This window comes from Eurypyga helias, unplaced genomic scaffold (assembly GCF_000690775.1).
Source record: "Eurypyga helias isolate BGI_N326 unplaced genomic scaffold, ASM69077v1 scaffold11060, whole genome shotgun sequence".
NCBI classification, from domain to species: Eukaryota; Metazoa; Chordata; class Aves; order Eurypygiformes; family Eurypygidae; genus Eurypyga; species Eurypyga helias.
In genome coordinates this window covers 28,722-54,797 of record NW_010226272.1, presented here as the reverse complement: position 1 = coordinate 54,797, position 26,076 = coordinate 28,722, and the positions used below count along the sequence as shown (strand labels likewise).

General features: G+C 38.7%; 1 protein-coding gene across 1 annotated transcript in view; it reads right to left on the bottom strand.

The window, feature by feature from the left end:
* The window catches only part of GALNT1 (polypeptide N-acetylgalactosaminyltransferase 1), a gene marked incomplete at its 3' end in the record, with an annotated part of 60,493 nt that overhangs the window by 24,734 nt on the left and 9,683 nt on the right, over positions 1 to 26,076 (bottom strand). Inside the window, exons 4-5 of the mRNA XM_010152352.1 lie at positions 10,739 to 10,967; positions 3,425 to 3,599 (exon numbers count right to left, since the gene is read on the bottom strand). Of these exons, the coding sequence (XP_010150654.1) occupies positions 3,425 to 3,599; positions 10,739 to 10,877 (314 nt within the window). The remainder of the gene's footprint in view (positions 1 to 3,424; positions 3,600 to 10,738; positions 10,968 to 26,076) is intronic.

The following is a 26,076-nucleotide window of genomic DNA, read 5'->3' as shown; positions in this document are numbered from 1 at the left end:
CAGCTGCATATTTTCCTGGCAACTCTGCATCAACTCCCACTCTGACGACTGATTCACAGACCAGAGTAAGACCTGTTTATAAGAATTATTCTATTAACAACTTAAAACCAAGCTGCTTTCCCCAGCAACGACATCCTTCCAGAGGCTGTGGCCCTGTCATTTTTATTGGTGAGTTACACTAACATACCCCAGTCCAGATTTGGGGAAGTATCCAGGCTAAAACAATTACTTCTGGTTTAGCTTTTTCTGTTAAGCAAATCATTCAGCTGGGATAACAGGGAGAGTAAGCAGAATAGTGTTCCTGTTTGCAGACACAAAATGGCTAGTAATTCAGGCATATGTCAATGATTTTAAAGGCATCCATGTGCCTCAGTAATTTTGTGTCAAATAATACAAATAAACCCGTTAATACAACTGGGGCATGAGCTTCTCTAGATGTCTCATACTGAGGAGCTCCCTGAGCTGGAGAAGTGCCTAGAAGTTACTGTAACAGCTCACATTATTTGTTCTTCTAGTAAGGGAACAAAATTTCTCGGCCAAAACAAACATGACGGCTGATGGGTCATCTATAGTGATTAACCTATGGGCACTCCAGGACAAAGCAGGTACACAAATGTGCTTGCCTTTCTGCAGATAACAGACGGGTTTGACAGAACTCAAAATTAACGTGAAGGATAACGCAGACTTCTTCAAAAGCTGCTCTATGACTGACAAGTTATGCCATCCCCATGGCATACATGTGGCAAATTGGTCCTGGAACACCTAATTCCAGCAGCTTTTCAGCAGTTAACTGTTAGGCAAAACTTTTACAGGCTTCTGTGTTTAAGAACAGACATGCCAGAGAATTATAGGACTTGAAATAGTCACATCTTCCCCCTTTCCCCCCCACATTAAAGGAAGCAACCCACAAAACCTGTGAAGAAAATAATTACATGGTTGAACAGCTAAGTGTGCCTTTGAACAAGGATTCTGCTTTTTCAAAGCCTTGACTGAAAAGTGCTACTGGCAGCTGTGCCATACACACATAAATGTGGTAAGGAACGATTAGAAATTACTCATTCTCCTTCACCCCAAACTACTTCCATATTAGCAGTGCTATAGATACCACTAATGCAGCAGAAATTGTTTCTGACCATGTCGGTATTTTGACTGATCAGGCAATTTTTTTGTAAGACATACAAAAACACCAGAGCGTATTTAGTTTTCCACAATTCTGAAAGTGGTTACCACGTTCTAGAAAAGTAGTATTAATCCACACATGCAGATTAAGATGCCCTTGCATTGTAAACACAGTATTGTTCTCAAGTTTGCTGGGGAAATGTTAACTCCGTTCCCAACTTCTTAATTAGCATGACCTTATAGAGTATATACTAAAAAGATGACAAAAGGAAGAGCTTTTTGGGTATCGTTTCTCTCTCAAAATCCATAAAAATAGATAGCAAATAAATGGTACACAGCAATTTACAAAACCAGAAAAACCAACTCTGCCCTGAGCCCTCACCTAAAATTTTATTTTAAGATTCCACTTTAACACACACTGTATAGTGACAGTGTGTCCACAGAAATGGGAAAGAGGAGCAAACGCAACATTACTAGGTTTATCACTATATCTTACTGCAAAACACACCAACTGCACAGTATAGCCAAGTGTGTATGAGAAAGAATTCCTATAGCTCAGCTTGATTTTAAAACTGTAATTTCATGGGTCTGCAGAAGCTTGAGTGATGCTTAGGTGATTTTTAATAGTTTGTAACAAGTTTTAACTTCACAAAGCTTACGATTAAGTCAACTTTAGATCCACAGTTTATTTTCTTACCTTTGTACTTACACTATAAAAATGGTAGAACATATATATGCAAGTTTGCCAATATGAATGCTGATAAGCAGATGGATGTTGGGGTTTTTTTTCCATACTTTGAGTCAAAATGAAAAATTACTCATATTTACCTTTCAAATAACCAACTGTTGCAATTATCATAAAGTTCTGTTAGTGCATTCCATTCAGCTCTTCCAGAAAATCACATACAGCAAGCACCCCAAATCAGCAACCCAGCTTTGACAAAAGTCTCCAATGGAACCTGTGATTTTCCTCACAGCTAAAGCAAGCTAAGAATGATAACTACATGCTCTTAACCCATGGAAGTCACCACTTCACAGTAAAGTAATTTCTTATCCTATAGAGTGTGATAAAAAGGGGCAGACACTACATATGAATCTTCATGAATGCCAAGAGCTCCCATTGTCAAGTTGCAACCACGACCAGAGCAGTAAGATGAGAGAAAAGGACATAACCCTCCCCAACAACAACGTCTGTCAGTTCTGAACAAGAACCGTGCAAGTTAATGATTTGCATTTTTCCACTATACTGAGAAACAGACAAGTAGTGGCCATAAAAATCTGACTAATAATACAGCTGAAAATCAATTGAAAAGTTACATTAATTCAAACTTATGAAATCACATTTTGAAAAATATATGGCTCAATTAAGAACACCAGCACTCCCAGGAACTCACACGCTACATATAATCACATTCATTACAGAAGATGAAGGTACCTACAAACCAGCTCTTTATCACTCATTAACAGTGAAAAGCAGCGAGACCTTCATCTCATTCTTCTAGTATCTTCTGAGGTAGGAAATGAAAACAAATTAATCCAGCAGCTAAGTCTTGTGTATAAAGAAGCAACAGCAGAGCTTCTAATGAAATGGGGTTTCCATAGCGTCTGATTCTTCCAAGATGTGCAGATAATTGATTGGGAAAATCTTGGTTTATGAGCTTCGTTTAACTTGAGAGCCCCTTTCAGAACGAAGAGGGGTTGGAGGAGTCATCAGCTACCCTGCCAGAGTAGCCCCAGGAGAGTAAAGCAATCTTATTTTTATTTAAAACAATGCTGAATTTTCTTTTTAATTACATACGACTCAAATAGCTCTGAAAGGATCAATATTTCAGAAGCAAGATCAAAAACAAACCAGATGGATATTAAAAAACATTATAATGCAATCTAAATGAGGCTTTGCACATTTCATTAGGTAAGGAATTTTTAAAATATTTCTTTCTCATCATCAAATCTTTTCTATTTCACATAAAGCAGAATTTTAGTCTGCCTCATTACAAGCAGTAGATGAATTTTTCAAGTAAGCAATTTCTTCCTGAAATGCCAAGCCTTAAGTTAACTTTGTTCTCCTTCAACCAAATTAATTTCTATTCCCCGTACAGGCTTCATACTTGTAATCAGATTTAAAGTTAAATAACACCGAAGAAAACTGGTTTCTGCTGTTCAACCTTATGTTACAAATAAGTACCATATATACAGGAAATCCTCCTACTTTTCACTTCAACAGTAACACCTTACAGAACTGAACTCTTGTTTTGGATCACTCTTCGCACATTCTTCATTTGAGTACATAACATGTATCACTTACCCTTCTAACCTGACATCAGGTAAAGATCTGTTGAGTGCAATCATTTCACTTGCCATTAAGTTAAATTGATTTATTTTAAACATTTCTTTCATTTTTTCTTGCTCCTCTTTCGGAATGACCACAGGCTTTCCCATCTCTCCAGGTCCTTCATGTGGCTTTTGTATGGGTTCTGGAACTAAGAATAAATAAAATGTTGGTAACCACTTTCACTCTTGCTTTTGTTTTTTTTATACTTTATTTTACACTGTAGGAGTGCTCCTGCTTAAAAAAAAGTTCTAAACCCACCAGTTTTTGAAGTGAAACAAAATCTTCATATCTGTGGGGTTTAACAGGAGTAGTTACGTGCTACTCTTAGACACCAGAATTCATTACCAAAACCAGTAAGGGTTTAGATCTATCCATCATCATATCCTAACTGACTTTACTGTTAAAGTTCTAGAACAACAGACCTTTATATCCCAGACCGTTCTTACACACCGAACTTTTCAGGAAAGTTGAATTTTCCTTTACAGAGATTTTAGTAAAGATTAAATTGTTAATTTGAAATACATTTCCACATTGTCATTTTGACAGAATGTTATCGGCATTTACAGTTTAGAAATTATTTCTCTTGTGTTTACTAACATTATTTTTAGTCAACATAATTACATTTTGCAGTTTGATGTTAGTATTAAAAACAGAAACATTAATACTGGACATATTTAAACCAAAAATCTTAAATATCACATAACCAATCAAACTGGCAAGGGAGAGAAGGAGGACAAAAGAAATCCAGACGCCTGAATATTTTTTTTTTTATAAAGTAGTTATAAACCAAAATATTTTTTTATAAACCCTCAATGTTACATTTTCTTGACAAATACCATTTTACTTTTCTCCTGAACTGAAATGTTCTAAATGCTTGAATACTGAATTTTCTACTTTAAAAATTCAGTTAGAATTATTTTATTTATTTATTTGTTAATAAAAGTTAAGCCCTAAACAGAGGAACAGAAAGTATTAAAGTAAAGGTACAATGTCCTTGTTAATAAGCCCATCTTGAAATTATCTTTAATTTGCATCTAGGACAGCACAATGTAATTAAAGCATATGCATAGATCAAATAGCCATGTAAAGAATAAAAATAAATTTAAAAAGAAAAAAGGAAAAGGCTTCTATCCTTGCTGAAACACTAAGACTTAAAATACATACTTCTAACTGAAACATTTTGCTAGTTTGCATTTAGCATTAATTAGTTACAAGCACAATGTGTTCCTTGAGAAACTTTCCTTTTCAACTACCTGCAGTAACTGCACTAGTTGCACCGACACAGTAACATTAGCACAGAAGATCCTCCCACTGCAGAGATGCTTTCTTTTTACCAAACTCCCCTTGACTGCCAGTTGAGCTATATAATTCTAGAAGTTACCAACCAGCCACCCATACACTGAAAATTGATAGAATAACTAAGGCCAAGCAGATCCTGAGAAGATTGATTCAGGCACCTTTTTTAACCATAGGCTATAATGAACAAGCAGTTTTCCACATACCTCTGCCTCCTAAGAAACTATGGTTGAACCCACATCAAAACTTGCTGATTTGCAACTGCATAAACTTTTAAACTATAATTTGTCTCTTTTGGGCAGTAATTAGCATGAAATTATTGTATACAATAAGTCAATTATTTGGGCTTAATATATTCAGTTTGGTTTTATTACATGGACTATCATAACTATTTTTATTCAGTGTATAGCAACTAGTATATAGTTTCACTCAAAGTGATTAAATGAGTGTTCAACGTACCTAAAATGAGCAAACAAAAGCCATCAGAATAGTTACGTTCACCATGTTTTTCAGCATTCTGAATAGTGAATGTTATTTGCTACCCTACCCTATTTGCTATTTAGAAGAAAAAAATAACTATCTGTTGGATTTACATTTCCAGTTGTTTCTTAACTTCAACTAAACCAGTTAAACTGAATGGCTAAATTAACCAGAACTCATCTTTCACAATTGCAGATCTTGCTGTCAGATGCTCATTCAGCACATCAGTGAGCTGGATCCACATGTACAAGTTTCACAAATTCATCAGTTGAACTTCTAAACTTTGTTAGCAAACATAATCTACTTGATTACAAACTGATTTACCTAAATAAAGTACCCCTCATTTACTGCAGAAAAATCCAGCAGAGCTGGATCCACACTAGATCCACAGATATTTTATGGAATTCACTAAACTCAAAGACAGGCAAGCTTGGTGTGCAGGCAGAGAGATGACTTTCCAGGAAAGTTAGCCATCTTCTCTCAGGTTTCTGCATTTACGGTAACCTGTTTTCCCACAAAAGCATGTAGTTTTCACATAAACACAAACCAACAACACTCTCTCAAAATGACTAATACACACTGTTGAAAATTCAAACCGCAGTGCTTTTCTGTCAGTTAACTATGAAAAAAGTACTACCTTTGAAGGACCGTAGACAGGTACTGATGGCATACCTAACAAACAGAAATTTAATTTACAGCTTTAAGTTTTGGTGCTAAATGAATGACAATCATCACCTGATTCAACGAGAAATCTAGTAATGTTTTCCCAGCCATTTCTCATTTGTATCAGTAAACCATTAGTTTCAGAGAGGGCTTGATTTCTTCTAGATTTTTATGAAAAAAATCAGGAACTCAATGCCTATGGACTACAAATTCCATTTCACTAGACAATATGCATGATGAAAAACAGATACTTCAAAAATCTGACACCATCTAAAGCCAGAAAGAGGGATGTATTCTTCCATGACATGTCTTCAGGGGCCCCAACAATGGTAAACTGACCAAAACAAAGTCCAGTCACCTTCGGAGGAACCACCACAATTATAAGAAAGCTGCCTGGACAGGTAAAAGTTGAGAGAAGTTTTGCTTCTTACACACACCCCAGCCTCCGTAGAACACCACCGATGAACAGTTAAAATCTGTATTTTGTGTCTTGAGGCTGCTCACTTGTGTTCTTCAGAATTTTTAATGCAGAGGAGAATATTCAGAACCAAGTCACAACTTTGTGATTCCATCTTTACCAAAGAGCTCAAAATTCAGAACACAAGGCCTTGAACGGCACTTAACAAAAATGGCTGGTGCTGGTTTAAATTTGTTATTGTCCCAAGAAAGAGCCATAAATACAAGTAGCTTGGATCATAAGAGTCTTGAAATACCAACCCTAGGTCTGTAATTTTTTTTCTCTCAGAGCTTTTAATAATTTCAACAAGTAGAATGCCCCTTGAGCAAAAAAAGGGGAAGAAAGATGAGTTTAGAAACTGCATCAAGTGCCAAAGTTGGAAGTTCCTTTGCAGTCATATCTTTAAGCAGCCTGTAACTGGGGGTAAGTAGGACTCATCATTTGATCTTCATTTAAGTCAAGATCTCAGAGCTGACATACAGGATTCTTACAGAAATAAAATGAAGCTACACAAAAATAATCTTTATTAGTAAAACCACAGTACTATCTGGGAATTTTTTTTGTATAAAGGAATGGTCCCTTTTTCACAGAATCATAGAATGGTTTGGGTTGGAAGGGACCTTAAAGACCATCTAGTTCCAACCCCCCTGCCATGGGCAGGGACACCTTCCACTAGACCAGGTTGCTCAAAGCCTCATCCAGCCTGGCCTTGAACACTTCCAGGGATGGGGCATCCACAGCTTCTCTGGGCAACCTGTTCCAGTGCCTCACCACCCTCGCCGGGAAGAATTTCTTCCTGACATCTCATCTAAATCTCCCCACTTTCAATTTAAACCCGTTACCCCTTGTCCTGTCACTACAGGCCCTTGTAAAAAGTCCCCCCCAGCTTCCTTGTAGCCCCTTCACGTACTGGAAGGCTACAATAAGGTCGCCCCGGAGCCTTCTCTTCTCCAGGCTGAACAAGCCCAACTCTCTCAGGCTGTCCCCATAGCAGAGGTGCTCCAGCCCTCTGATCAAGCTCTAGACTTACAGGATTTGAGTCCAGAGGAAGGCCACGAAGATGTTTACACTCATCAGTAAGTCCTATTCCAGACTGTGAAATATAAATTGTAATGCCAAATCCCATCTGGAAACAATAATGATCAACTAGCTATCCTATGAATTGCAGGTTTGGAAAAAACTACTACATAACACAGTCAATGCTTACCAAGGTTCAGTGTTTTTTCTTTCCAACTCTTAACAACCCTTAAACTGAGAGCAACAAGTCTTCCATCAGCAACAATGACTCATGAATTTGACTGATGAACTATCAGGAATTATAAAAAGGGAACCATCGCCCAGAACATGTGTCAACAGAAAGAAGATGTGTCAAAAACTAATGTCTTCGTTGGTTAAGGTGGAGGGGGTGGGCAAAGGCTTAAGCCTACTGCCAAATCATCCCACAAAGTCACTGGATTCCAACTATCCCTCCTATGGCATCACTTTAGTTCCCCAGTCCCGTACTGCCCAGACCCCATGACAGGCCCCCTTTTCCCAAAACATCTGCACTTCAGCTCTTAGTCACAGCCTGGTCTTGTGCCTGTCCCTTTCCCACTTGACCTGCCCCCTCATCACCACACTCGCATCACTTCAACTACCAACCCTCAATCTCTATAAGAGACACAAAGGCCATTATCCCACTCATCTTACAGTGCCCCAGAATCACATGGACAAATTTCTCCACAGATTCAGACTCACATTCCTTTACTATTTCTTATTTTGAGCAATTTGTAAAATATAACAGTGGTATAGATATAATCAAATATTAGACACAAGCTGAAGCTCATGATTAAAATGCTAGTATCTTATGCCATCAATAGCAGGGAGAAAGATTTTTCCCAAAGGCAATTTAGAACATGGCTTTAAGTCTCATTCTGAAAAAAGAAACTCCCTCCATTTTCTGTATTAAAAACTTAAGGAAAACGTCCCAAGTTCACTAAAGTCTGATCTGTCCAAAATTATCCTCAAAATCCTTTGCTGCTGCAGAAGTATCTAAAGACTAATTTTTCCAACTAGGCAAGCACAGCCTAAAATAAACTTACAAACTCTTCAGAAAAACTTACTCATGTCGAGTAGGTTCATTAAATGCCATGGAGTTCTTCCACGAATTGCAAAGAGAAGCTATATACCAGAGTGGCATGGACAAAGAGACTATGAAATTCAGAACACTTACATAATTTATGCTGAATCAAGAAAACTAAATCAATTATGGAAATGAATAGGGGCAAAAAAAGTGAAGTGAAAAAGCAGATTTTGATAAAAACTTCACAGAAAAAAAATAGCCTCAATGTTATCCGAGAAGATTCTAGGCACTCAGAGTGGGAATGTATCCACTACAGACTCCAAGCCAGTAAACTACTGGAACAAGAAAGAACGTCCAAGATCAAGCATGCAACTAGGTTGGAAGGAAGAGTCACATGCTTTCTAGCAGACAGGTTTCTGCACACACCTTATTACAAGCCAGCTGTTAAAAACAAAACAAAAAATCCAAACAAACAAACAAAAAAAAAAAACAACACAAGAAAAATGTACAAACTATACATAAAGTTTTGTTTGGTTGGGGGTTTGGTTTGTTTACAAGTAAACTATAAGGTATTAAAAGGATATCAAGGATTTTAACACACAGCTAGGGAAAGGCCAGATTGAGGATTGTACTCAACCAAGTCAAACTAATATTGCATAGGAAAAGTCATAATACTCATCTTTAACAGCTGCAGATTTCCCCTCACCTGAAAGACCCCCCAGTGACTTGATACGTAAAGTCATCTGAACTTTCAACATCATCAATATGTCAAACCAAGTTGGACATACACTGACTATATATTGTCAATATATGTTGACAACATATATTGATGTCATATTGACAACAGCAAAACAAAAAAAGGTAATACTTTTCTCAAGACAGCTCTAAAACAACCTGTCATAAATTATTTGCTTAGCATTGTGTAAAAACTTTGCAGTCCCTTCTGCAAAACTCAGGTGAACTAGAACCTCTCTAAAATGTTTGCATGCAGTTGTGGGAACAACACTTTGAAGGTACTAGGCACAGAAATTCTACATTCCTATACATTGCTGTCCTCCGCATAGATTTATCGGCCTTTTTTCTCCATGGGCAAAAGAAAAACCAAAACAAAACTAACATTTCCCAAACATCTCTGCAGTGTTATTCTGTAACAGAGCAACATCGTTGTTAAAACAATGCAGAAAATTTCCCAGGAAGGTCAAAGTTGTCCATACACGGCATCAGCAGGTGAACAGGTTCATCTTGAGTGTGGTTGGCAGATGGAGTTAACATGAAGCATCGCTATAGCAGCAGTGAAACACACAGACATACCCTTTCTGGTGGGAGAGACACCACACTACAACATCAGACGATTCACAGATGAACTGGAGACAGCACCCACTTGCAGTTCTAAATGCCCGTGCTGAGACACTGCAGGGATGAGAATTCTCCCTGCACCAACCCTTTCTCCCATGTGATCAACTATGATGACCACCCTAAAATAAAGCTGGCAACAGAAATGGTAATGGCTTTCAAGAAAACCCACACTTAGCTCATCTATCTGGTACCCAAAAACTAAGATGGCAGTAACAAAGTCCAAAGCTTATCTGAAGACCTTTAGCATTGAATAATACAGCTCTCATTGCAAAGAAAATATTACATACATAAGTATTTGCGTGTGTGTGTGTGTGTATCTATATATCTATATAGATATCCCCATATCTATTGCTTTTTACATCCAAGTTTATTCTATTTATTTCCATAAATTTATTTTCATTACATGTCCCTTATTGCCATAGTCACCAAATTCTGGCTTAGGTGGGGTGCAGGCGTTTCTGGTTTGTTTGGTTGTTTTTTTTGGGGGTGTGAGGGGTATTTTTTATTGGGGGGGGTGGGGTGTTGAATGGGGTGTTTGCTTTTTTTTGCTGGGGCAGGGAGACATGTAAGCTTGGTTGTTGGTTTTGTTAGTATTACTACCAAGTCCACTGAAGTTAACAGCACCTTTCCTTCCTCACAGGTGGAAAATTTAGAACACGCTTTAGACTGTATTAACATAGCTTACATTCCTGAAGTGCTTGTTGAGTAATTTTATTACTTTTCCATATACATTAGTGCTCAAAATTCTACATTTTAAACATTTAAGTCTGCAACACGCATCTTGGGCAACACGCTTAATCCCCCTAGGCATTCAAAGAAACACTGAACATTCTGCAACACCTAAATGCTGATGCAATACTGTATTGTTGAGGAGTGAGGGGGGGGTGTGTGTGTGTGTGGAAAAATCAAATGTTTAAAAGGGGTGCAATTTTAAATGAGCATATTTCAAAGATTACTCAGACAGAAGACTTACCATCTCCAGCAGGCAGGCCTCGTTCTTTTTTCTCATCGCATTTGTTGCATTCACTGAAGTACAGCAATAGAAACATATCCAGAAGAACCCAAACCAAAGAGGTGGCAAGGACCACCTTGCAATATGCAAATTTTTTCATGGCACTTTAAGTCAAATACAAAAATAAAAAAGTATAAATAAAAATATCAACAGGTTGCTTTAATCCAGTTTGAGAGACCACGTTTTTTATCTGGGGAGAAGAAAAAAAAAAAAGTCACAAAAAGTTACCTGAGGACAGCAGCTAAAAGCAGAATTTTAACTACATTTAAAAGGTAACAATTTAATTAGCAAATGCTGCATGTATCAATATGAATGCTCTATGAACTCCAATGAGATTAAGTGAACGGGGTCAATTAAAGCAGCATCACTCTAGTCCTTTATTACATTAACATTCATCACCCGAAATGTTAAAACAAGCAACCAAAACAGAGTGCTCTGCTGAGCCACTGGAGAAGAGGGTAGGCACACGTAATGAAATTAAAAAGAACTTTCTGTATCCTCTGGAAATCAGAGCAAGCTAAATGAATGAAAACCAGCAACATCTCAGGAAGCAGGATATCAATGCTGCAGGAAGCCCACTGCTAATATTCCTCATGTTCCTCCCGTGTAGTACACACTGACTTCCTGGGCCCATCGCTAGGAATGCTAGTCTACACAAGCTTGTAGTTTACATAAAGCCTAATGGCACCAAAACCAAACATCCCTTTTGGTAAACAGCAGGCAAAGTGAAGGAAGTACAAACCACTGCGATCACTTACTAGGCATTCTAAAGGTATCATCTAATATTTTTGATGCTTAAAGTGACTTTAATGGTCCAATGCTTGACTGTAGAGCAAACTTTTATCCATCTCTCAACATGTAGGCATTAAAATATTAGAATGCCAACCTTTGAAATTCTCTTTTCTGCCTACTTAAACAAGCAAATTCTGTTACGAGGATTGCTTATTGCCATGACTAACAATTGGGTAGGGCAGAATCAACAAGAGCTTTGAGCTTGTTCACTTACACCAAAAATGATTTTTTTAAACCCACAATTTCCCCACCAGTGCTGACACGTTTCAATACAAAGTACTACCAAAGTATTTTCCAGTGGGAACAGCATACTCGTTAAAACCAGAATTGCAGATATTCTTAATTTATAAAATGAACAGAAATTAGGATTCTTCAAAAACGCACCAGAATTTTAAGATTGACATACACACAGTTCCTCTGAAATGCTTTCAGCTTAAACTGAAGAATTTCTTGGAAAGCAGAACTTTAACCATAAGCAATGATGATGCACAAACCACACACAAAACCTGTATCATTAAGACTATCCTTCCTTTAGCATTTCGTTGTCATCATTTGACTCCTGCCTACCCCTCGCCCCTACTTCTTGAGGAAAAATACTAGGACATGCCTCTTCTAAATACATCTTATTTCTTCTTCTAAGTGGCATGGATTTGGATGGCATAGCAAGCCATAGGAGCCTGTAGCCTTCCACTTGTACAAGACCAGAAGGGTGTATATCCCTCTGCTTCCTGCATGGGTGTGCCTCAAATGCCAAGAAAGACTGTTGGTTTGGGATAATCTCAGTTTGCATCTATATAGTTTTGGTACACAGGGATGACTATATAAAATTCAGAACTGCAGAAGTACCTGTAATTAATAACTTGATGATAAAATAGAAGATGCAATTACCATAATGAAACATTGAGGTATGTTGAGAAAAAAACCTAAGGATTGGGTTTTTTGTGGGGGGTGGGTTTTTTTTTTATTTGCTTAGGGGGGTGTGGTGTGGTGTTGTTATGTTTTATTTTTAAGTAGACACAAGGATGGGCCTGAACTCTGTATCTTGGAGCTGTGCTATAAGGCTCTATAAAACCATCAGCCTTGTGATCAGCAGCAATGAAAACAATAATTTATTACAGACTACTAAGAGAAGAACAGAAACCAAACCATCACTATGCCAGTACACAGTATCTGCTTCCTCATCTTGAGTGCTGTATGAACATTCAGCCTTGTCATTTCAAAAAGGATATAGAAGGATTAGAAAGGACAAGTGAGAAGGGCAAAAGGATGAAGACAACAAGGAATAGCTTCATTATAAGAGGTAAGAGAAGAGAGTAGCATTCCTCCTTGGCTGGAAAAGACATAACCTAAATCAAGTGTCAGGTCTATAGAATCAAAAGCTGCATGGAGATGGCAAATAGCAAACAACTGTTACCTGTTACTCCTACTTCTTATAATGGCTGAAACCAAGTGAATTTAGCAGCAAGAGGTTAAAAAACAAAAGGCAGGTATTCCCCACAACAGGGGAACTGCCTGACACAGTACACTGCCAGTGCTGCAAGTCTACTCATCAGTTATTTCATACCAGATCCTCGCCCCTACATCAGGCAGTCCCTGACTGGGACTCTCAAGCCACTGCGTGCTGGGAGGGTACAGAGAGGAAATACCATTACAATTTCACCTGTTCTCTTCCCTAGATTTACAACCACTGGCAGAAATGAACACTGCATACGGATGAACTCTGCCTGATGTGGTATGACTGTACTTAAACTCTCCACACGGTAGGTTTCTTCTTTTGCTCTAATTCAGGACACCATAGAAATGATTTGGCAAAGAACCAAGTCATACCACCAGCCCGCTTGTACTTAAAGAAAACAAATGCTCATTAGAAATAGCATGTTTTAAAAGAGAACCGAATAAATTCTTATAATCTCAGACTTCATGATGTTCAGACTGGTGAAATATTAGGCTATAAAAGGAAGTGTAAAACACAGGTGCACAGTACTTAGGGGTCCTCAAATTATCAAGACACGAGGAGAAAAACCCTAATCTAGACTTTCTGTCCATAAAAATACCAACTGTATCAAGTGTTTTAAAATGCATAGCCTGGCACTATATCTGCCTCTAATGCAAGAAAATTCCTTGGAGAGTTCAGTGAAATGTCAGAGACACTTTGTGAACCCTTTAAATCCTCTGAGGGTTCAGAGAAGCGATTAAGAGAGAGCAATGCAAAAGTTCAACGCACACGGGTTACCATCGATAAGGCCCTTCCCTGTACCTTCAGACAAAGGCTCTCTCTCCCTTCAGCATTTTACTCTCTCATGAATTACACCTATTTTTTACCAGTGGTTGTATGACTTCCACTCAGGCAGCAGAGCAGTGCAGCTCTGCTGATGCAATGGCCCTTAGCACACCAGAGCTTGACCCCTTCCAGAGAAGGACCCTACCATCCAGGCCTGGGGCTGTCAGAAATGTCAGGTACCCCTCCTCTAGTGCTGCAGTGGCAGTGGTGACCTCACCCACGGGAGGGGTGCGCTGCCTGCACTTCTTCAGCGGAAGGAGCTACGGGACAAAGCTGGCAGACTGGTACACCACAAGCAAGGGCAAACCGTATGGAGACCTTGCGGTGCCGCAGGTCTGAGCCCCAGGAGGCAAGGAAGAAGAGACAGCCAGGCACTGTACTCAAAGGACGAGCACATGGAGACTACCAAGATGGGGCTGAGTGAGGGACGAATCCAGGAAACCGATGACTTGGAACAGAAGGAAAGCCTGCAGGTGTGCATTTCTAGTTGTACTGCCTGGGATGCTGTTGAAAGACTGATGAGTCTGCCCAAGTTCAGGTCTGTGCTGGTTTTAATTAGGACAGAATTAATTTTCCTCCCAGTAGCTAGTATGAGGCTGTGTGTTGGATTTGTACTGAGAAGAACAGTGATAACACTGATGGTTTTAATTGTTGCCAAGCATTGTTCATATCAACTCAAGGACTTGTTCAGTTTCTGATACCGCCCCTGTGTTCCCAGCTTCTTCTCTACAGGAAGGTGGGACAAAACACAGCCCAGACAGCTGACCCAAACTGACCAAAAGTACATTCCATGCCATCAAATGTCATGCTCAGTATTTAAGTTGGGGGTGGGCTGGGAGCCACGTTGGTTAGCTTTTTTGTTCGCTCTCTCCCTCTTGTTGAGGCTCGCTCTGACCCTGGTGCGATCTCTTTCAGGCTTGACTGGGCTCTCCAGCTCTGACTACTCGGGACCTGTCTGGGCATCGGTCAATGGGTATTGAGAAGTTGTATCTTTCTTTTTTATTTCCCATTATTTTCATTACATATTATTGTTACTAGTGGTAGTATTATTTTCCTTGCATATTATCAGTAGTAATACTAGTATTACTGGTATTGTTAGTATTATTAGTATCACTATTTTATTAATTTATATTCAATTATTAAATTATTCTTATCTCAACCCACGAGTTTCCCTGTCTTTTCCCCCAATTCTCCTCCTCCATTGGGGGATGGAGGAGTTGAACAAGTAGCTGTGGGGTACTTCATTGTTGGCTGGGATTAAACCACAACCAGCTCTTAGACAACCACCCCTTGGGTACTCATCCGTGCGTAAATCAATGATACTGCCAGGTGTGAACCTGAGCATATAAACAGCGACTGCAGAGTCCGGGGGGAGGGAATGCGTAGAATGTAGCTGGCATGGGACCCAGACACTGCCCTCAACTGCTCCAGTGGGAGGGCAAGATCCAGGCAGGCATGTGCACAGCCTGTCAGCACCACGCTGTGTGACTGGTGTCACAGAGGCAGGCTGCTGAGACAACTGGCCCCTCTGAGGGATGAAGCCTGCTGGCCAGCATCTGTGTGGCATAGTGAAGCAACCAGCACCGTGGAGACGGTCTTGCACTCCCTCCTGCAAAACACACAGAAGGTGGAAGCATACAGAAACACGTCCTGACCATGTAGGGAGGTACTTGGGTAACCCTGGGATTCAAGTTCAGAAGAAACAAAGACCAACGAGAAAAGCACCTGTAAGGATGCTGGCAAAAGAAAGGCTGAGAAAAACACAGACCCACTGCTCAGTGGGGCAGCAGACCTGGTGACAACAGGCATGGAAAAGGCTGAGATACTCTCTGCCTTTTTTGCCTCCTGTTTTATCAGGAAGGTTTACTTTTGGGTGCCCCAGATTTGAGTCCAGCGGCAGTCTGTGGGACTGAAACTTCACATTCAGTAAAGACAGATTGAATCAAGGATGTCTTATCCATTTGGACATGTGCATCTCCATGGCACCAGATGGGAAGCATCTGAGGGTGCTGAAGGAGGAGACTCATCTTATTGCAGGGTCATTCTCTGTCATCTCCAAAAGGTCATGGTGATCCAAAGAGTTGCCTCAGGACTAGGGAAAAAAAACCCAACCTATCAAGATGGAAAAGGAGGATCTAGAGAACCATCTGCTTAGTCAGTCTCACTTCAGACCCTGCTAAGATTATGGCAAAAATCCTCCTGGAACCTACGTACACACAAAAACCAACCAACCAACTTAAAAAAACCCAACCAACCAACCAAAAAAAAACACAACACCAACCCACCTCACAAAACCCTCTCAACACAAAAGGGCAATTGGGAACCAACAGCACAGAATCACCAAGGGCAGATCAGAATTGACCAGCCTGGCAGCTTGCTGTAAGAAGACTGGTTTAGCGAACATGGGAAGAGCAGATGTCGTTTACCTTGACTTTAACAGGGACCGTGACAGTCTTCCAGAGTACTTTGTCAAAACTGAGTGAGACATGACCTGAAGAAGTAAGCTACCAGATGGGGGAACTGCTAGCTGGACCACCAGGCTCAATGCATTTTGACCAGCAGTAAAGTCCAGCTGACAGACATTCACTAGTGGTGACCTAGTGGACAAAACCAGAGCTGGCACTGGTTAGTGTCTTTACTGAGAACTTGGGGAATGGGACCAAACACATGCTCAGTAAGGCTGCTGGTGACACGCAGCTGGGGGTGGAACATGCAGACAATACCATGAAAGGATACCCTAGAATGGCCTTGGGTGGTCAATCCAAGGGATATCCAAGGGCTAGAAAAACAGGCAGGTGGAAAATCTCAGGAAGTTCAATAAATGTAAGAACAAAGTCCTGCACCTGACATGGAATAACCTTTTTATCCACGTAGCCTGGGTGGCAACAGGCAAGGAAGCTGCTCTGCAGAAAGAAACCTTTGGAGTCCCAGATAACAACTTTAACATGATTCAGCAATGTGTCCTTACAGCAATGAGTCAACTGCACCTGTAAACAAGTCTGGTAAGCACAGCAATAATCCCCAAATGCATTTTTTTTTTAATAATAGACTTATGTAATAGAATTAAAGATTTTTGCAAAACCACATATTTTTCTTCCCTTCAAAATATTGCCTAGTACATAACAATCTTTATGCTACAAAAGTAAAAGAATTATTAGAAACACCTTGGAAAGAGTAGAAACAGAGGCTGTAACTTATCAAGAATGAAGTCAAAGGATGAAAAATGGGTACGTTAAAGCTTTCTAACTTCTGAAGGTCAAGTGATTCCCTCTCCCCCATCCATGATACATTTGACACTATAGAAAAAGGTCATCTTTAAAATTACTGCTCATATAAAGTGCATTGTTTCACTTTACCACCTCTTAACAACACTGTTGGCAGGGGAAAGAATGCTTACTCTTTTCAGCATGACATATGACTATTTTTATCTTTGAACCTCCCTCTTTATACTAGTGACCAGTCTTCAACATGACTGTTTGTAACAGGCTTAAAGGTCTTCGTTGCTTTTATTCACCAAAATCAGGATTCTGCACTGGATGTGGCACCTGAACAGATGAAGCTGATGTAAAGTTTGTTTTCCAAACTTTCAGATATGAATAAACAGAGGTTGGCATAAAGTAAGGGCTCATCAAAATCACAACACAACATTTTCTGTTTCTAAGTGATTATTATCAATTTAAAGCCAATGGAAAGCGATTAACTGAACAACATCTAAGGAAAGATGTATGGCCTACACAAAGCCAAGTTTTTAGCTTCTCAGTCTATTTCATAATGAGGGAGAAAAGCCTGGCATACTCAATGTATTAGGCATACATATGCATTTTTGAACAAAATTCTAAAAAATGAACCAAATGCAAATTGTAAATATGAGCATTGTCTACAACTCCATATAACTGAACTGGATGAGGTTCATTCAGTAGGATATTCAGTTGTCTATATTTGACAACAAAAGTGATGCCAACATGAGACTCAGTTTCAGAACTACTTTTGCTACAGTGCTGATGCATTGTTTTTTAATTTTACTGGCCCACACTCCGTTAAATTGTTTACTGCTTGTCTGCAGAGCGCTCATTACCATCAGCTCATCAGTAAGCAGGTCAGTTTGAGGAAAAAAAAGTGTTACCTACTTTCAGTGTTAAAAAAGCAAATGTAAAAACACCTGTGGAAAACCAGCGTAGTCTTCATAGTCTTCACAGAAACAAACACAACTGATGTATTTAATCAGGCCAAAAAAATACTCATGAAGTCTAGGATGCCAGTACTCTCTTCTGCTGAAAATTTAACTCAAGAAAGTATTCTTCATTTGGCTACACTTGTTTGATGGATTTTGAAAGGCTTCAGTATTTAAAAGTCATTTGTTTAGTACAATTCAGCAACAGTAAGTTCTGAAGAAGTCATGAGAGAGAGAAAACATCATACTAGTCTGAGCAGGATGAACACAATTAATTAAAAGCAAACCTACTCTTCAGAAAATTGAGAAATCTACGTCAGTAAAATCAATTTCTATTCTTCTTGCTCTGCAGAAAGTCTACACTTAATTCATCAGAAGTGAATTTTCACTTCATAGGTCTATTTTTTAAATTGATCATTAAAAAAAAAACCCTATCTGTTGTGTTTCTGAAAGTGGTACACCTTGGAATGAAGGAATAATAAAACAGAAACATAGGAATAGCTGACTACACTTGAAAAAAACAGGGATGAAAATACACAGAGGCAGAAGTTATGAGTTCATAAAGGCTTTCCTACAGATAAATTAGAATGCATAAATATGCTTATAAAAGTAGAAGCCCTTGAGAGATGAAAATCTGACTCATTACATAGAAAAGCAACATCAAAAATGGAACAACAGGTATGTACTTTATCCACAATTTTGTTGAACTGTTTATAACTGTATGGAACTAAGTCACTCTTCACTTAAACCTCTGATTCTCGTGTTTTCCTTATTTAAGTAGTCTTTACTTAACAACTAAGCTTTTATGATAAGTTCTAATTACTTCGGCAGATATATGGTAAGGAAATAACATTTCTAAACCAAGTAGAAATGCTTTAAAGCTCTTCTTTCAGTTACTGCAAGAAAATTTTAAAGACTATTTTGGTACCTCAACTTCTCAGAAACATCTTAACTACAGTAATTTAACTTCTGAAAACCGTTTATCATTTTGCAAATTAGAGCACTTAACAGTTTCTCAAATGAGTCTGTAAGCAGCATGTAATATCTTGATTAAGTTTTTGCAAAATTTTCCCAGAAATCAAGCAAGCATTTGGTCAACACTTTCTAGCAGTTCCCATTACTACAGTCCTTCCTGATACTCTTCCTAATCAGTGCTATTCAAATAAAACCGTCCATTTGCATATTAATAACTACCTAGTATGACCCTAACGTTAATTATACTAGAAATATAGTTTACCTCCATTTAAGAAGGATGACATATGTGAAAATTATTTACAACAGGGACAAAGAAATGGAAACGATCAAACCCAAGAAGAAATAAAACCAACTGAGATTCCCTACTCTGGTAAAACCAGGATGGCCCGCATAATCCCTACTGCAGAGCCCAAAAAGAACCACCATGTGAAATTTCAAAGCGTGATAGCAGAAAAAATGGCAGTTTCCTACACATCCCTGAAACAGGCATAAATGCAAGGATACTCAGAGAGACAGAAGTTGTCCAGACATCTGCATTAACATAGTATACATAACATAGTAATTAATACAGTATATAGCATATAAATACTGGAAGCGTTTCTAGAACAGACTGAGTGAATGATCAGGAATAGAAGTAGATCAGAAGTTGAACAAAAAGCAATACAATTTTGATAAAATTAGAACAGCATAAATTTCGTTCAATCTATAACTGACTTCAAAGTTACTGCTGTCAGCTAGTGCAAAGCATTTTAAATATAGCTCCCACAAGGAAAACTGTTATTTAAGGTGAGAAAGATCAGAATTAATATGAAAGAATAATGCAGATAAACAAGATGGTTACAAGAAAGACTGCAAAGCTTTGTAAGAAACAAACCTTAGGCTGATGAGAATGCACCTTTGATAATACAGCAGCTATTTTCTTTAGTAATCTTGGTGCTAGATCTAGATGGGCAAGCTTGAGACCTGTTGCCACTAAAAAGGAACAAGCGATGAGGTAGGAAGAAAGATGGTTTTGTGGACTGAAATACCAGAATCGAGACAGCATTTAATAAAACATGTTCAATAGTATGCATAAGTATGTAACTGCCATCAGCTGAAGAGTTTCAATAAAGCAAAGGCTCATAAGGGTGACACTATGAGCTGCCAGTGTCACCCAGTCACGGATAAAAGGCCAATGAGATTTTTGGATGCATCGTGTAAGTATTCTCCTTAGATCTAAAACCAGAAACAATTATGTGATGCACGAGTATTTCACAGGGGACGGGCAGAGGGAGACCTACGTATTCAGCAATAAGATGTTTCAAAGCAGAGCCCTATGGATTTATAAGAGGCCACAGTGATCCAAGTGGTCCTTTCTACTCCCACTCTTCCAGCCTAGAATTCATACAAGAGTAATGAACACAAATGAAAAGGCCTAAATTAACTGTTTCCAGAAGCAAACACAGATGCTAGAACTTTGTCATAAAACTCCTCTTACCAGCTCAGTGTTTGGGGTGGGGTTTTTTTCCTTTGGTTGGTTCAGTTTTAAGACAGTCTTTTAGGAAAAAAAAAAAAATAAAAACCACAAACCAGATGTCCACACTCATGGATTCTATTAATGCCAAATTCTCCCAGTAGATTACTTTTGAGAAGAAAATAAAAGATTATTTACAGAAGTCCTTAAATGAAAGATTTGAAAGGCTTAAGTTATTACTTTGCCCCAGCCACAGCCAATACTTTTTATACTGTCTTTAACAAAGCCCTACCTTGCTTGCAGGAAAAAACTGCAACGGGCAAGGTTTCAAAGGACCAGATGAACAGTATTTTAATCAAATAATAAAAGTTCAAAACCTATTTAATCCACAAATTTCAGATTTACATTCTTTTTTACAACAATTTTTGCTATACAAGAAAGAATAAATTGATCCAGGAGGGAGACAAAATATTCCCTATCAGAATACCACTGTAAATACTACAAGAACTCAAGAGGATAGCTAAAATTTGGAAACCAAGAATACAATAAAAGTACAAAGACTACTGCTTTCATGTAAACAGCTGAGATTCACTAGACTCCTACTCCATGACTTGAAAGTAGCTTTCAAATGACTGAGGCAACAATTTCATTTTTCTGTCTGCTCTCCAGGTTGAATGAAAATTATCTAAAAATAGACTTGTTCAGGGATCCTTCAGACATTTCCATTCTCTCAACTGCTTTGAGATTTAAAATATACTTCTATTATGCCCAGTGAAGAATCAGTATACATTACTTAATACTGCCAATCCTATATAAAAAACCCTCTAAGTCTTCTTACAGTGCCGCTTTAAATATTAGTAGATCATTAGTTAAATTTAATTACAACACATAATAAAACGAATACACAGATATATAGTACCTGGAAGCTAACAGCAGGAAGTTTTTACACAGGCATTCAGTTATTAGGTATTACAGTACTGGCAGGTAAGTCCAAACCACTGTTATTCAAATCTTTCCCTTCTCACACCGAAGAGCAGATACTGCCTCTCCTGACAGCTACAGAACAGGCAATCCTTTTAGGAATGCAGATTTATAAGCCGACAGCTATTTCTTTTCCTGAAACAGCCACAGTCTGAAATTGGGCTACTGACACCTCCGATGCTGAGGAAACGTTCCTCTTCAAAGACATAGCTACTCACATACCCACCCTGGGAGGGCTCCTGAGTGTGCTTCACAGGGCAGCAGCCGGCTGGAGACCACAGGCAGTATTTTCATCAGGGAGTACCACAGGCAGCATGAAGACAATGAGCAATTCCCGAGTGAAAAGCTTTTGTTAACAGCAGCAAGAGAGGATTTTAATGTCAGTGGCAGCAATGTACCCCGCTCATCAATCCCTGACGTACAGTAGCTAATTCCTGAAGATGCATCAGTAAGACCTATGTGCTGCCCTACGCAGAGGCCTGAGGTGGGATTTTCCTTGGGTTTTCTTCTTGGAAGATTCACAGCTGGTGACCCAGCCCTTAGCTTTTTCAGTATAGCAACATTCCTGCCAATCAGCATCCCAGAGCTATAAACTGACTCCAGCCTTTAATAAATCCCTGCAGAGCTGTGCTAGATGGTCTTCCAACCCCAACACTGCAGGACTGGGACAGGAAAATACAGTCCACATCAGCACAGATGTTCCAGGTGAAGACCTCTATTTCCTCAAGAAAATGAGGAAATATTGTCCTGTGAGCCTTGCAAGTTCACTTTTATTCAGAAGAGATGGGGTTTTTTTAAACTACATAATTTTAGCTTTCCTATCAGAGCTAAATGCCTGTTCCAAGACTCTAAAGAAATAAGATGCTGAACTACCCAAAATATGTATTACAACAGGACAGTGTCACAGTAGTAGAGATGAGGCTGCTAGCATACTATTTACTGTCCACCACAAAAACCTGCAAACGCCTCCACATATTTAGATAGGCCGGCTTGTGACATGTATCAGGCATGGAACACAGCACGAAGGCTCCTAGCCAAAAGCAGCATCGCTTGGCCTTGCAAGGCATATGTTCACTAAGACCAAATGCGTGCAAGCAGTCAAGAATTTCTAATAATCAAGAAGTCACACATTCCAAAGACTATTTTAAACCATCTGACAGGTGCAAGATGAGCTGTAAGTAGAACAGGCTAGCTGACAAGACTTCTTTTAGATTTAAAATTCCTGTGGAAAAAAAAAAAAAAATTAGATTTACTATTGGGAGCAACCTTCTTTAAGAAATCATATGCACTAGATTAGACTGTGTGGAAGTAAAAACACAGTAAACTGCTCCGTATTCTCAACGCTCATCTTTTCCATCTTCCTTTATTATGTTTCTGCATAGTCCAGAAAATCAAATTTACTTCCAAATTTTTTTTTAAAAGTTCTACATTAAAATGTCAAACTGCAAACTCAATTTTTACCAGCTGAGACTGGACTAAACTGAATACTATCCTTATCAATAGATCACTCTTCATACCTATGTGTCACATAGTCAACACAATTTTCTGCTGATGATATTTTCTTCAGTCTGCACATGTCAACACTTACAAATGTCAGGTGGCATTTGCTTTTGAAGTATTTTGAGGAAATAAGCAGATTCTTCCTGAAAAACACTTAAAGCAGACAACAGGGGGTTGGAATATATGCTCTATTCTGCTATTATAGAAGTTGGAAGAGAACAAAACTAGCAACTCAGGTGACAGTACTGAAAAAAACCCACAAATTTCAAGGACAAATCTTTTGACTACTTCAAGGTCACAAAAATTCACTGCCACCAAGCCAGTTACACATTTAAGAGACGAAGTCCTAAGCAGACTATAAACAATAAAGTAAATAAATATTTTACAAGACATCCTTGAAACCTTCCTCATACATTAGGAGAAACTATTAAATCTTGCAAGCTAAGTCTCAAATGTTCCAAAATATCCAACCTCCGTAAAGCTACTGATTATTCTTTAGATATGTATCAAAGCCAAAAGCTAGAGTGGAATAAATTGTTCATTAATTCTTCAAACACTTTTAAAGACTGCAGAAAATTACATAGGCAAATAGTCATCATTAAGGATGAATCACTAATGGGCAAGAATTTGAATTAAAGAAAAGCAGAGTCAGCTAATTAGAAAAGAGATCATAAAGGAGATTCTGGAAGCATAGGGTAAATTGCAGTGAACAGATTCAACCACTCTTACGTGAGTTAACAGCAGAAACCTCTAATCCTGGAAACCTTGTGTTGCAGATTAAAAATCCAGAAGGGGAACTTTAAGAAATACCAAATATATTCAAAGAATTTTTTTCCTCTGCCTTCAGTACATGTGGAAAATATTTTTTTAAAAACGTGTTTTCTAGAAGGAAAGTTTTGAAAGCAATACAGGTAACAAAAAACTGATGGGGCCATAGGGTGTTTATCCTAGAGAAGCTGGCTGAATTCTGCCCAGAGTAACTGCAGAACTCGCTGACAATTCAAATACAGGCAGATATCAAGTTAAAAACTGCTGAATAGGATAATGCATGTGACTAAAGATGAATTAGGATTAGAAAAGAATTAGGAAATACAATTTAACAAAAGGATGACAATTATTTAACACAAGGTGGATTACAGCATTTCAAGTAAAATGAAGAATAGTAAAGAGCTTGAAAGTTTTGTTAGCAGGTTTTACTTTACATCCCTTTAACAGCGATGCTGCAGAGAGTTTTAAAAAAATTAACAATACCATGTGTGCCCTACCACGCATAGGAAAACACAAAAATTCTAACCAAAAGTACCTCAGCAGTTTTGCAGGGCTAAACATTTTTTGAAACAGAGAAAGCATCACATATCCACCCCAAAAAACACAGCACCACAAATAAAGAAATCAGAACATGTTTGTTTCTCTTTCTCTAGAAAGAAAAGCCTGATCAGATACAGGGGGGGAAAAAAAGCTAGCATTATCCTATTTCTTGATATATTCATGAAATTATTGCCATGTTTCTCACAAAAACCTGTGCCATTTTAACTATGCCCACATGCAAACAAATTCTACATAAAAGCAAATAGATGTATTGATACAGACAGGCCAGGTAGCTCTTAAGCATATAGTCACACATGAAGTCTGTTTTCACATTATGAAGCTGTCTGCTCAGCAGGTAACTTTGGCTGCTAACAACTGGTTTGTATTTAACAGGCACAGTATTACAAAAAGGATAAGATTCTTCTCATCCATCCTTCACTTTCCCTCTTATACTCACTTGCTTTAGGTTTAGCTTGTCTTAATTCTGTCTTAGCAGAAATCTCTGGCAACACAAGCTTGAGAAATACCATGCTTGAAGTTTTTGATTTCCATTGTCAACCCAAGCGAATGTACATGTGGTGCAAAAATAACCATGAAATTTTCTTCAAGGACCCATAAAATCGTCCATGTGAAGTCTTTTTCTAAAATAGACCATGTTTATATTTTGGGTTCTACTTTGTATAGGTAAACAAGAAAATAACTGTCAGATGAAAAATTTAATCAGGCAGAATAATAATGCAGACTTCAGGAAATCCTTCAGATCTTTGGACCAGTAGCAAGACTGGGCAAGGAAAGAAGAAACCTGAAAAAGTGAAGTAGCTGTAATAGTTTGCAAACAGCCGAATACAGCGATGGCTTTTCTTAAGGACTGGAGTCCTGGATGTTTTCTTTGTCCCCGTGGCATCTCAGTCTTCAGCACCAGTACTGGTTATTTCCCCAGGACCAGAGCTTAAACTCTGGAATCGAACTTCAGGTGAGCTACAGAGGTTAACATGCTGAAGCACCTGTGATGCCTGGCAGTACAAGAGAATTTACAGAAGCATCAATAGTGTCTCTTGTGAACTGTTGCAAGGCTAATTTCACATTTTGTGACATTCTCACAACAGAAGTCTACCCTCCCTTTTCACTGCACTTCCCCCTCTGATATTCAAGCAAGCAAACTATCCTGAACTCTCAAGCAGCTCTGCCCAATTCTGTTCCATGCAAGCAGATGTACTCTCCTTCCCTCACTGCTCTTACATCTCCTACGTTGCTGCCATGCAAACAAAAATTAAGATAACATGTAGACAGGATAAGTGACCTTCTGGCACTGCTGGAATCAAGAGTAATTAACCAAAGGAGGAGGAAGGAGGAGAAGAAGTTAAGACCCCACTTGTCTAAGGAATATACAGCTGGCCATGTGATTCAAAAAACCCAAAGCACATGGTATTCAGCTATCCACCAAATACATCATTCTGTAACTGTAAAAGAGACAACTATAAATGATGGACCTAAGCATAGAAATTGTAATTGACCACAGACATACGCCTAGCTCATTATAAGTTATCAACAGGCAGAGCATCCATATTCCATTGGGGGGAAGGCAAAGAACTCAGTCTGACCCACTCAGGCCACGCGCCAGGCCTAATGCAAATAGATGAAACCATTTTTACATTAGCCGTCCCTACAAATATGTGAAACAGCCAGATTGGTAGACAAACAAAACAAAAAAGCTCAGCTGAATAGTCATGAAAGATTGGCAGAAATCTGATGGCAAACAGGAAATAACAGTGTATGGCCAGCCAGCAGAATAAAGTCACTTTTAATTGCAGAATACTGAGACTATATGGGGGGGGGGG